This window comes from Paroedura picta, chromosome 3 (assembly GCF_049243985.1).
Source record: "Paroedura picta isolate Pp20150507F chromosome 3, Ppicta_v3.0, whole genome shotgun sequence".
Lineage (NCBI taxonomy): Eukaryota > Metazoa > Chordata > Lepidosauria > Squamata > Gekkonidae > Paroedura > Paroedura picta.
The window spans coordinates 46,195,990-46,209,995 of record NC_135371.1 but is presented as its reverse complement, the minus strand read 5'-3'; the positions used below and the strand labels follow the sequence as shown (position 1 = coordinate 46,209,995).

Here is a 14,006-nt window from a genome sequence, read left to right as displayed (position 1 = left end):
TTTTGAGGCTCCTTTGGTTCATGAAAAGCGGGATACAAAACCCAGCAGCTATTTATCTTCTTGACTTTTCTGTATTTGTTGGGGGGGGGGGAGGCTGGATGCTCTTGTTGACCATCTTTTGCACTGACAGAGCTAGTTTACTGTTTTTCTTGGAAATAAATATTCAAAAACATTTAACCTAATGATGCCTCAATTAATCTAAATTTAGCAGTAGCTGCTGCATTTCCTACTCTCGGCTTATATGTGAGTCAATAGGTTTGCCCAGATTTTTGGTCAAATTATGTGCCTCGGCTTATATGTGAGTCGGCTTATATGCGAGTATATACAGCACTTTAAAAATGCTCTATTACTCCACAGCTGTTTTTCTTGTGGGACTCAATACTAAGCCAAGTCCAAAACTCTTAACAGTAAGCTCCTTTGAGGGACACAGTGGGGGGACAGCTAGTTTGCTAAAACATTCTCTTTCCTCTCTTTCTTTACAAAGTTGTTTCTATCCTCAATAAAGCTGTTTATTCTTTAAGCAGCTGATGCTTTACTACTTTGCATATTTAAACTCTGCCAACATTTATTATGGGTCCTATGCCACATGATTTTTCTCCATGCAGATCCTATGCTTTTTGGGTAGTCAAAGGGGATGCCTCTCTCTCTTTTTCACCAGTGAAAAGCTGGTTGAATCCAATCCATGCAATTGATTTTCCAGATAATGTCCAGTCTCCACCTAAACATGGTTGTTTCCCCATTAAGCTGTGTTCACACTTACAAAAGCACTCTGTACAACCAGTAAAATAAAGTAAATTCATCAAATGGCTAAAAAGGCTGTCATTTTTCATATCAAAATGCAATGGAGTTGTTGAATGTTTAGTACTTCCATGTTTAAAGAAGTTTTCTTTAACCCTTTGCCACATTTGATGGTCCATGACCTTGCTGTCGCTAAGGCCATGCTCTTTGTATTTGAACATGGTGATGGTTGGATTATTTGGAGAGTAAAAAGAGACTACTAGATATAAATTTTTCTGATAGATTCAGTAGTATATTTGTGCACATTTTTTCCCTCAGTGATAAACACTGACAGTGATTTATGCAGCATTCTTGGATATATATCTCCAGTTTATTTAGCGATTAAACCTTTTGTTTACTATGGCTATAGCAGTGATAGGTAAGCAGCTGGAATAAAGAAAAGGAAGCCATTTTGTAAGAAATCTGCTGTATATTTCTTCTGTAGAGAACAGACATATTGGGTGGTGGCCATTTTGAGACACATAGCAGAATCAGGAATTGACTCTAATCTCTTTATTGGTTTTAGGGCCAAAGGTTGTGGGATCTTTAGTGCATCACTTCACATTATATAAATAATTTAATTAAGCATTAACGATTTCGTTAGCTGTGGTTCCATAAATGAGTGAGTGTAATTAATTCTTGGGAGGGAATGGAAGAGACTGCGGATAAATTGCTCCTCCTTAACTTGGTGGGAGTTAATTTGATCTGTTCCAAACTGTAATTTCCAGATACCACACCCAGCTTTAGGTTCTTTTCTCATAAACTTGAGATTTCATTTAAATGGGCTCCTCTAACTATACATGTTTTGTCCTGGTAGTATATTTAATTTGACTTCATTCACACAAGTTTACTATGTAAAATTGAATTCGGATCTCTTTATTGGTTCTCTTCCATTATCCAAGATCATCTTCAGACACTTGAATTCTGTATGCAGCTATTTTGCCACATTCAACTGGCAGAGGAGTAAAATGAATGAAGAAAGTCTGAGCCACATGTGAAGAAAAATAGTGAAAGAGAACCCTTCCTTTGGCAATTGATAACAATAAACTTTGGGGTCAAGTGTGAGTGTAAATTAACTGATTAACAGTGTGATCCTGTGATGAGTGACTCCAGTTTAATCTCAAAATGAGTTTAGTCTGGAGTAATTCCCCATAAATTTAACCATGAAATAGAAGATTGTAAATGGAAAATACTGGAAGATTATTTCTTCAGTACAGTGTGCTAATTTAAAATGAGAACATGAAAACTACCCTATATATAAATGAAGATTTCTGTGAGGGCAAAATGCTGGATGTGGTATCAGAGGGAACATGTGTCCATTTATTTGGAATGGCAAGTGTATGGGAATGGTAAATACAACTGTTATTCTTTCATTCTGGATTAAGTAGGAAAGAGCCTGTTCTTAAATAGGGGAGGGGGTACCAGTGTTCTTGCCAAACCACTGAACAAGCTGCTTTTATAGTTTGTCTGTTTCAAAAGATTGCTAACACTGATACCCTAAAGAAAATTAAATATATGTAAAGTTTTGTTCACTGTGGGAGCTACAAATAGTCCCATTGTGTGTGTGTGTGTGTGTGTGTATCTATCTTCCTTTTTGTTGTCATCTTCACGTTATAATGATATTTCTCTTCACTTTTCTGTGACCTACGAACACATTTTTATTTAAATGTGTGATTTGCACAGTTCCTTTGCTTGACTTTGTAGGTTCACCTTTTTGAGTTTTTATAGACTTCAGTCTTATGCAAGGATCCAACATGTTTTAGCTGTCAAATTCATGAATGAATTGGAGAGAGATATGTGTTTTCTTTCCAAGATAGTGGGGGTAGTAAATTATTTGGAAGAGCTATATTTATTATTTTATTGTGGGAAGACTTATATTAATACATAAGCTCACACATCTTGGAGACAAACAACTTTGCCAATATTTTGTCTCATGTCTCCACATCTGTAGTAATAATTTGTTCAGTAATTCAATGCAAGCCTCAGACTAAAGAAAATCTACTAAATCTGAACTGGACGATAGACCTTTGTATTATGCAACTTTGTGTTGGACCTCAGTGGTTTTAATTTCTCATTTACACTCACTCATGAGTCTGTCAAAATGCCAAGGTTTCTTTTTTGTCTTTGTTAAGAAAAAGAGTCAAAGAACCTCTTCAACACAGAAGTTTTGGTGTTCGTATAAAACTAGACCACAAATCTAAATTCATTTAGCCGGAAGAAAATTCCACTGAATTCAAGTGGAATGAGTTCAGTAATAGTGTGTATTTTGAAATTCCTGGCACCTTATAATTTGTAACATGACACACGCAGGTAATAGGGCTTTACTATCATAGAATGATACAGAATTATGGTTTAAGAAAGGGAAAGGGACTGTGCTCTATACTACTGCGTATCGTATATACTATCTGTTGCTGTATGTATCATCCTGCTCAGGGCTTTCATTGTGATGGTACACATCGATACTGATTTTTGACTGGTATTAAAATGTGGATTTTGCTGTCAGAACCAGCCAGAGAAAGAGTGGGCCCTCAAGAACATTCAGTGATCATCTGCAGAGGGAAGAGGGAATGGGTGGAAATTGGCACAACCTTATTTTTTATGAGTACTGGCATTTTTTTCAAATAAAACATAGATTGTGTGATATGATTTATGCATCAAATAATATGTTGTGTTAATGTGTATGATTAGTTTCAGCTTTGTTTCAAATTTCTTCAGTGTATTACACTGCCTATTAGTTGTCCCCCATCCTTTTTGTTGCATTAACTTACACTGTGAATCCACCTTGAGTCACATGAGAAAGATAGGCTGTAAATAGTGTAAATAAGCAATAAAAATAGTGATCATATTTATTGTTTATATTTTTTCTTTATTTGCTTGCAATATTGTCTTTTATTGCACATTGATAAGATATTGACAGTAACTCTCCACTGTATTTTCAGGTTCGCATTTTCACTTACTTAATAGGAAGAGAAGCTGCCTTTGCTGATAACCTCAAGTGGATGGCATGTGCCAACAAAGGTTGGTTTGATTTCTGTACATAACATATATATTTAATCTACCCCTGCTGATCTCTGGATCTCTGCTCTCAGTGCTCTGATTTTAGCTCTAGATTGGTACATTTAAAACACATGTCTATAAATTCTTATTACTAAGGACAATCATGTTCCCCTGGATATCTAGTTAGGCTTGGAAATCTCTGTAGAATTTATACTTAACCAAAGGAAGTCTTTCTCTCTTTCTCTCTGTTTGTATGTGGGTGGGTGATAGGGCTGAGTAATGGTGGTCAGGATAACTTATTCATGCCAGAATTAATCAGGCCATGATATTTTTGATGTGGAACATCTACTGGCTCACTCCCACAAACAGAAATGTAGACGGACATGACTTCCATTATTCTGCCTTAGGGAGCACACCAGTAGGTGGCCTATAGCAGTGGCGGTGGCAGCACCAGAGCAATGAAGCCTAGCACTGAGTCTTCCAAGGCCGCTCCCATGCTCCGGAGTGCAGGAGAGGCCTCAGGAGACTGGCGGCAGTGGCAGCAGCAAGTGCAACTCGGCGCTGGGGCTTGCTGGGCTGACAACGATGCTGCCCATTTTCTGAGGCTGCTCCCACGCTCTGGAGATGGGGAGAAGCCTCAGGAGACTGGTGGAGGCTGTGGCGGAAAGCGCACCTCTGTGTGGGCCCCAGCCACCGAGGCTGCATCAGCCGCCACACCCAGGAGCCATGCACTCAGGTAGGGAAAAGGGATAACTTGACAAATCCCCTCTATCGCAGAGCGTTTTCGCTTGCTCGGCTTAACGCCTTTCCATCCAAAGTATTACAAGGGAGATTTGCCAAGATCCCCTTTGAAAACAGACTATGCACCTGTGAATCAAGTTCTCCTGACACCATCCAACATATCATACTGGATTGCCCTTTGTTCACTCAACAGAGAAGGCATATCATACCTCTTATACCAAAATGGAGAAACCATTCAAGAGACTTGGTTTGCCAATTTTTACTGAGTGATAAGGATGCCGGCGTCACTTTTATTATGGCTAAATTTCTGTCCTCAGTTTTTAAACTTAAACTGTCCGATGTATCTTGACTATCTTTGTATATCCTCCTAATCTGCTTTATGCCAATAAAGGTATTGTATTATATGGATAAGAGATGGAGGGGAGGAAGGAGTGGGTAGGAGACAAGGATTCTCGCCCCTTATGTAGATGTTCCACATAAGGGATGAGAATCCTTGTTGGTTGATTTTTTTCTCAGAAAAACATACGACGATATATGCCTTTGCAACCTACTGTAGTTTCTTATTCTCAGAACTAGCACAGAGTATTGTGCCTCCCTTTTTAATTGGACATACAAAAGGTGGGGGATTTGTTGCCAGTTCTGCAGCAACCTCTTTGCCTACAAAGGACTTCAGGGAGTAGTTCCAGGTCCTGAGGTTTGGTTTTTATGCCTAACAGAGAACCTCATCTTTTATGGCATATCCTCATGCAATATGTTCAGTGGTTCTTAGCCAATGAGACTCTCCTGAGCCTCTTGCTGTAGTTTTTTAAGAAAGGCTGATACTGTTCACTTACGTATACCATTTAAAATAATTTAAAGCTGGGTACTAATATTGTTCTATTTAATCAAGAAATAATTATTTAATTGACATTTTAACTGACAATTTAATAGGTATTTAGCCACTTCACATATTGCAAAAATTGATTATAATATAATCAGTATATTCTACTGTTCAGCATGGAATAATGTAGTGGTGGGATGTAATAAATACAGAAGTAAAAGTGGTATATCATGAAAGAGGGAAAAAGTTAAATATTGGGAGGCTGATTTTTTGGGGGCAGAGTGGCAGGAAAGAATTTAGCTGCTTGCCCTAGCAAAGTATTCTATTTCTGATCCCTCTTTTTCTTATGGCAATATTTGTGCTTCAGTTATTTTTAAAGGTAGATGGGAATATCTTTTAAATGTATTTTTTATTTCTGATTGTTGTCATTATAAACAATTTGGATTTATTTTCATTGCAATGACAGCAGTCAGAAATGGAAAGAAATTAATTTGTCTATTTTATACTATTTATACATTTTTTTACTTGCACATGCAAATTATACTCTATGTACAGTATGTGTGATATATATGAATTTACACAAAACAAATGTTGAAAAATAATATTTCACAGGAAAAGCTTCACATGGAAAACGAAAATGACACAGTAAAAAGATTTGTAGATTTAATTAGCACAAAGAAGTAACAAAATTGAAATAGGAATTTTTATTTACTTTATTTATTATTTTATTTTTGGACTTGTATACTGCCACTCTCAAGGAGAGTCGCGGTGGTTCAAAGTAAAACAGTAAAAACAATATAACCCCTAAAAATCCCCATAACACATTAAAAATGGCAATACATTAGAGCTCTAACTCCCCACCTCCTGTCCAGCTTATGGAGCACTTTCATTAGGATCGAGGGTCCTGCTCTCACCAACACTAAAGGATCATAGAATCATAGAATCATAGAGTTGGAAGGGGCCATACAGGCCATCTAGTCCAACCCCCTGCTCAATGCAGGATTAGCCCTAAGCATCCTAAAGCATCCAAGAAAAGTGTGTATCCAACCTTTGCTTGAAGACTTCCAGTGAGGGGGAGCTCACCACCTCCTTAGGCAGCCTATTCCCCTGCTGAACTACTCTGACTGTGAAAAACTTTTTCCTGATATCTAGCCTATATCGTTGTACTTGAAGTTTAAACCCATTTCTGCATGTCCTCTCCTCTGCAGCCAACAGAAACAGCATCCTGCCCTCCTCCAAGTGACAACCTTTCAAATACTTAAAGAGGGCTATCATGTCCCTCTCAACCTCCTGTTCTCCAGGCTGAACATTCCCAAGTCCCTCAACCTATCTTCATAGGGCTTGGTCCCTTGGCCCCAGATCATCTTCGTCGCTCTCCTCTGTACCCTTTCAATTTTATCTACGTCCTTCTTGAAATGAGGCCTCCAGAACTGCACACAGTACTCCAGGTGTGGTCTGACCAGTGCCGTATACAATGGGACTATGACATCTTGTGATTTTGATGTGATGCCCCTGTTGATACAGCCCAAAATGGCATTTGCCTTTTTTACCGCTGCATCACATTGCCTGCTCATGTTTAGTTTACAATCCACAAGTACCCCAAGGTCTCGTTCACACACAGTGCTACCTAGAAGTGTATCCCCCATCCAGTAGGCATGCTTTTCATTTTTCTGACCCAGATGCAGAACTTTACACTTATCTTTATTAAATTGCATCTTGTTCTCATTTGCCCATTTTTCCATTGTGTTCAGATCTCGTTGAACTGTGTCTCTATGTTCCGGAGTATTTGCCAGTCCTCCCAATTTGGTGTCATCTGCAAACTTGATGAGTAGTCCCTCCCCTGATAGATCCCCTGATAGTAACCTCATCCTGGCCTCAACCATACGCCTGCCAGAAGAGCTCTGTCTTGCAGGCCCTGCGGAAAGCTGACAACTCCGACATGGCCTTCAGCTCTTCCAGGAGCTCATTCCACCAAGTTGGGCCCAGGGTCAAAAATGCTTAATAGCAGATATATAGCAGAATAATTTTTTATCTTTTTTGTTTAAGTGGCCAGAGTATTTTTTTTCCTTCATTTTATCCCAATTTCTGTCCTGTGAGCTAGGTTAGGCTGAAAGGTAATGGCAAGTTCAACCTATAAGGGTCATGGTTCAATCAGTATGGTCTCACCATTACACCATACTGGCCATGAGAGGTAGGGATAGCACATCAAAAAATGGAGTCAACTTCCTTTGTTACAGCCATCTACGTCTTCTAGGACTTCCTGGAAATGAAACGGTGCTAACTAATTAGTCCATTGGATCTGACAGAAGAATTTTCTTACCATCCTTGACAATATTGTGCAGCATCTTAAGGAAACTGTTCTAGATATGTCATTTGGTCTTGGAAACTCACACAGTCTTTACCTTTTCATCAGTAGAAATTGGGCTATAATATACCAGATTAACTAGCAGGAAAGTAACCTACTTCCTCGGGCTCATTCTGAGATCCTTAGATCTTTTGAAACATGGGTAATATACTGTCTGAAAAGCTGAAATTCTTTGCTGTTGACTAAATTGTCTTTTAAAACATGCTTCAAAGGATTCTTATATGATGACTAAGGCTAAATCCTAGTGCAACATTAGCTGATTAAGACAAGACTTTAAACTCAGTAATTTCCATCAGATGGGCACAGACAGTGGTTAAAGAAATAATCCATGACTAAATGGATGTTCTTCAAATGAATCATTAGTATGTCATATGGTATGCACACATGCAAAAGTGAGAAAATGTTAGAACAAAATGTGAAGACAGATAAAACTGTAGTGCCACCAGGCATGACAGTAAATAGCTGGGCATACAGAAAGAGGAACTGGGGTGTAGCACTCAGTGAAAAACAATTTTTTAAAAAATATATATTTTAAAGTCCCCCCCTCCCCAATATAAAATTTCTGAACCAGGGAGTAAAGGAATGTAGGACAATTTTTTTAAACAGGTTACTTATTTAGGCAATTGATTACCCCACTTTCCTCACCAGTGCGGATACAAAGAGGCTTAAAAACAATTTTAATAAACAACAATTTTAGCAAAATACAATTTCAGTAAAGCAAGAAAACCAACAAAACAGCAGCATCCCAGTTCTGAATGCACCTGTAATGGACTGTCAAGGTTCCAGAATCTGAGAACCTGTGAATGATGGGCTGTTCCATCAGAATTCTGTGAAGAGAGTCAATTAAGAAATAATTCACAGTAAATGACAATTCTAGGAGAGAGGTTTCTTAATTTAAAAAAATATATTTTTATTAGACAAAGAAAAGGGGAAAAAAGCAGTGCCAACACGAATACTGTGTGGGAAAAATACCCAGCAACATGCAACAACAAAAACACAATATGATTAACTAAATACACAAAGTAATATATTTACATAATTAACTCCCAAACATTGCTGTCCCAATTGTTTCCCAATTGTTTCCCAATTGGCAGCTACAATCATAAAATTAACCAAAGTTTTTGGTTTAAAGCACACATTATGATTAAAAAATAAATTGAGGAAAGCTAATGAAGCTGATGGTTCTATCCTAACTTTTTATGATTTCTTCCAGTCCTTTAAAGATTTCCCCCAAGAATTCTTTAATAACAGGACAATCCCACAACATATGAATATAGGTCCCCAATTGGCCACATCCTCTCCAACAGTTTTTGTTTTGATAACCAGTTAGATATGATAATCTAATTGGCATAAAGTACCATTTCTGAATTACTTTTAAGCCATGTTCTTGAATATTCCTGGATATTGAATTAAAGGGAACCTTCTTAAATATTTTATACCAATTCTCTTATTTTTATTTGAAGTTTTGATTCCAATATTTCCTTAATGGATCGTGAATTTGGCAGCTTCTTATCTAATAATATAATCTTGATATTAATTTCCCTTTTATGGTTTCTGTTTTTTCAACTAATTGTTCAAATTCTGTCAAAGATCTATTCATCTGTTTTTTATTTTTTTTTAAAGAATGTAATTAGTATTTCAGAAACCATTTATACCCAGTAGGGGGGGGGAATTCTGTATCTAATAGAGCTCCTTCTCCATCTGCTTCTAATGATTTCATAATATTTTTACAATATACAGTATTTGCTGGCGTATAAGACTACTTTTCCTCCCTGAAAAACATGCCTCCAAGTGAGGGGGGGTCGTCTTATACGCCGGGTGCACTTCAGTTGGGATAGACATAGCTGCCCATAGTGGCCCATAGTACTGTAATGTAATGTAACAATCTCTATATTTTGAGTGGAAATGTTGGGGGGTCGTCTTACACGCCCAGTCATCTTATACGCCGGCAAATACGGTAATTGTTTACCGGGGTATCCTTTAAAACCCATATCATACTTTTTGAATTATTGAAAGTTAGGCTGATAAAAAATAGGTATAAGGGGTACAATTTTTTCCTCCATTTATTCCAGATCAATATTTGGCTATGTAAGGTGAACATCGAACTCAAAGTAATAGTTCTCTACAAATTTTTAGAAAATGAAACCTGATGACCCCCTAATTCTGCTAAGTTATAAGTATCAATATTTAGTATATTTAATTCCTTAGAAAGGGATAGAAAGGGAATGATATCTTAATTGTTATGATTCATAATATAATGAAATATTTGGGATTCCCCAGCCTCCACATTTTGGTGATTGATATCTTAAAACATTGGCAGAGCTTGGCTTTTTAGCTTGAAAAATTGGTCTATTTCCCTATGCCATTTCTTTAGTATCTTGTCTCAGATGTGCCAGGGTAATTTTTGTAATAATAAACATTGACAGTTTAATAAGAGACAGTTAAGTACTGACTGAGGATGAGGAAAGTGACTGAAGGAGTGGGTGAATAAATGAGGATCTCCAAGTCAAAAAGCGAAATTGCTTCTAATAAAGAGAAATATTCCCTGCTTAGTAGAAAGGGAGCTAGCTCATAAAAGAGGAATAATTCTGATCTGTGTATATAGAAGGATTTGGGGGGCTTGGATGTGCGTTCCTACTGTTGATGAAAGTTTTAGTCACAGGTTCAATAACTTGATGTCCAGCACTCCAATTAAATAAAACAGCAAGGGTAAGAAACCAAAAGATCTTTTATTCATTAGGTGAGGAATAGACTCCTTACAGAAAAAGCAGTGATCCAAAAGGCAGAGAGCATGCAAGCTTTCTAAAACAAAGCATTTTATAATAATAATTATTATAATATTTCTTACTTGCCACTCCCAGCAAGCTGGCTCGCGGCAGGTTACAAAGAATAAAACCCCACGATAAAACAGTAAAACAATTCCCAACCTAAAACCCTAATCCTCCCAGATGCTGAACCCTAAAATCTCACCTTCTCCTTCCTGCTCAACAACTACCCACCAAGTGCCTCGGGGATCTTGATAGGGGAATAGCCTGCTGTCCCCACTAAGCTGAGGAGGAGCCCTTGGTCTTAACTGCCCTTGGTCTTAGCTGTCCTGGCCTTGACCAAATGCCTCGTGGAAGAGCTCCATCTTGCAGACCCTGTGAAATTGTGAAAGTTCTGATAAAAGCCCTGCAAGGGGCATAAGGTGATAAGCAATGCCTCAGATATATGGGCCCAGACTGCAGAAGGCCTTGATGGTTAGCATCAGAACCTTGAACTTGATTCAGGATGCAACTGGCAACCAGTGCAGGTGCCTTAGTACAGGCTGAATATGTGCCTGAATACTTTTGATTTACAATACAACCACATGGTCATTTACTTGTTAATCTCCAATTCAACCCACATGTCATATGTAGTTCTTTAGCTACTATGGGGGTAGAGTAGAGGTGTGAAGATGGTGCTGCAGGGCATTGCTTTTATCATGTAAATGATTAAAATGTCTACTATATGGTAACCTGTGGTCAGTTCATTTGGCATAAAACACTATGATTCTTCATTCTTTGGTTAGTTAGATATATTTGAATCTATATTAGTCACATAACCTGCTCTGAATACAATGGCCATTATAAGAATTGCAACTCAGAATGCATGAAGCAAATGGGAAAGCGTTCTTCTTCTATGCTGCTCTCTACTGATAAGCATTTCTTGAGCCTCAGCAGAAACTCAGACTGTGACGCTCATGAGAATTTGATTTCTGTTCAGAAAGGAAGTGAATTATAAAGCATAAGCACAGCCATTTTATGTATGTTTTTGTCACGCTAACTCTACCTTCTAGACGTCAAGTGTCATTGAAGCTCAGAAATGTATGTTTGAGTGCTTAAGCAGAAACTGAAAAAAATCTTCTTTCCTCAAAGTTTTTATTTATTTTATTTTATTTTTTGACTAGCAGAAACACTTACTTATTGGCAACAAATTATTTGGAGCTAGTGTGATTACAAACTTATGTCCGTTTTATTATTGGTTCACCTCATACATCCTTCCCCTGATTCCACCTGACTTTTTCTCCTCCAAGTTAAATAACACATTTTGTTTACTTTGATCTTTTTTAAATCCTCTTGTGTGTCATTTCAGAAGTTGAATATAATAAGGTCATTTTGTCTCAGTGCCTTGGGTTGGGCCAGTTTTTATACATATACACATACACATACATATACGCAACTGGGTGGGGCAGCCTTAGACAAATAAGAAACATAGGGGCTACTCAACAAAAATAACAAGAAAAAGTGTGTGTGGGGGGGGGGGAAGGGAGCAGGTGAGATTATAGCATTTTACAGCTCTGACCACACCTCATCTTTTGTACCTGCCCACAGAAATGACACAGATGCTCAGCTAGATATTATGCAGCTGGCAAGATGTTCCTCCAAATTTTCTTTCTTTGCTCTGTAACTATGTCAGATAATTGTTAACTAACTGTTTACGTAGTTATTATTTCAACCCCCCAAAGTAGACCAGTTTAGTATTTTTAGTACACTGACTGTATTCAGAAGTTACAAGGTCATTTTAAACTGGGATTTTACAATTCTGATTTACGATAAGAAACAATCTCCAATTTTCAAGCCATCTGCATTTGGATACCACATCAAACCGGACTTTAATCAAACTATAAAAGCATTCAAGCCAGATACAGGCAGAGCTTGTAGAAAACAAGTTGGATTCATTCACAACATTGACAAGCCTGTGTTTAACTAGACCATCACCAGCCTTTTTGATGCTGCTAAAGGATACAGGGCCCACCACAACATGGCTGCTGTAGGAGGTAGAGACAAATACAAGTGATTGCCTTAGGCATGTATTCTAGTAGCAGTTCTGACAGTAACCTTACATTTCAAAATGAGCAGATTGTTTAACAATATTTCCTTTCATAAACACCAAATGCATATTGAGCTATGAAACACTCCTTGCAGTACGTATCTTCATTTTGCAGGCATTTAATACACTTATGCAAGAGGGAAAGGGGAAAATGTTATGTCCCCCCTCCCTTTGGCTATTCCATTTATATTTTAAAGAGCCATTTTTAACATGCACTCTTACATAAAACAATAACAATTAGCACTGAAAGTCTGGTGAGAGGATCTTGCTCATGTATACATTAACAAAGAAATCCAGGCCAGATTTTGGTTGAAATAAATTGTTTTTCAAAAGTGAACAGAATCTGATGTAGTGATATTGTCAACTTCTACCTGAATTATAAAAATACATTTAATTTGGAAAGATCTGATAACTTCAATAGAAGCTCCAATTAATTGCATTAAGCATTTTACCTGTGCAGCCCAATCCTGTTTAGCCAGAATTAAGGACAGTAGCTAACCGCCAGGAGGGGCTTGGAGATGTCTTGGCATTACAACTGATGTCCAGACTACAGAGATTAGTTTCCCTGGAGGAAATGGCTGCTTTGGAGGGTGGACTCTCTGGTGGGTGTCCCCAGTGTGATTCTTGTGGATGTCATGGTGCAGACATATTTCTTGCCACCTGCAAAATGCTTTTAGAAATTTGGAGGAGCAAAGTGAGACTTCTGCCTAGCAAGGCTTCTGATGTAGAACTGCTGATTAGCCACTGGAAATTTGCTTCTCTGTACAGAACTTTCAAAATGTTGCTTTGGCAGCCTCTGCCACTATAATACAAAGATCTTCACTATATGACAGAAGTTAGCTATGGAAGTCATTTGTGCTCTGCTTTCTGTGGCAGCCATTTTGTTGTGGTACCTGCCATGCTATATCAGAATTCCAGAGGTGCCTGCCAGCTCAGAAAGGTTGGGGACCTCTGGTCTACGGTATTATACCCTGCTGAGGTCCCTTCCCTCTCCAAACCTCAAATCTCCAGAAATTTCTCGGCCCAGGGTTAGCATCCCTAGCAAACCGTACTCTGTTTTTAGAATATTACTCTTTTATTCGTCAAAGTGGGGATATAAGATGAGGAATAAAGCTCACTGAAATGGGGAATTGCGGGTGCAGGTATGGATTTGTAAAGGGGAAACTATTTCTCACACATACATAAACACACACTGAGGAACCCAAGTGCAGAACAGAAGATAATAAAAAAAATACATATAGGGAAAGTGGGGGAGGGATGAGAAAGAGGGGAAGCAATACAATATGTGTAGGTGGGGAAAATGATAGAGGAAACAAGTGCAGGAGATAAAAAGGATATTTAAAAAAATACTCAGGGAAAGTGGAGGTGAGTGAAAAAAAAAGCAACTGTAAAGGTATCCCCTGTGCAAGCACCGAGTCATGTCTGACCCTTGGGGTGACGCCCTCTAGCATTTTC

General features: G+C 38.1%; 1 protein-coding gene across 4 annotated transcripts in view; it reads left to right on the top strand.

Annotated features, from left to right (window-relative positions):
• Nucleotides 1-14,006, top strand: part of CACNA2D3 (calcium voltage-gated channel auxiliary subunit alpha2delta 3) — a 774,612-nt gene that overhangs the window by 498,928 nt on the left and 261,678 nt on the right. For all 4 annotated transcript variants that reach the window (XR_013229020.1, XM_077325515.1, XM_077325514.1 and 1 more), the window contains one exon: nt 3,717-3,795. Coding sequence is in view for 3 of the 4 variants with exons in the window: in XM_077325515.1 (XP_077181630.1) it covers nt 3,717-3,795 (79 nt within the window). In the remaining variant the exon portion in view is untranslated. The remainder of the gene's footprint in view (nt 1-3,716; nt 3,796-14,006) is intronic.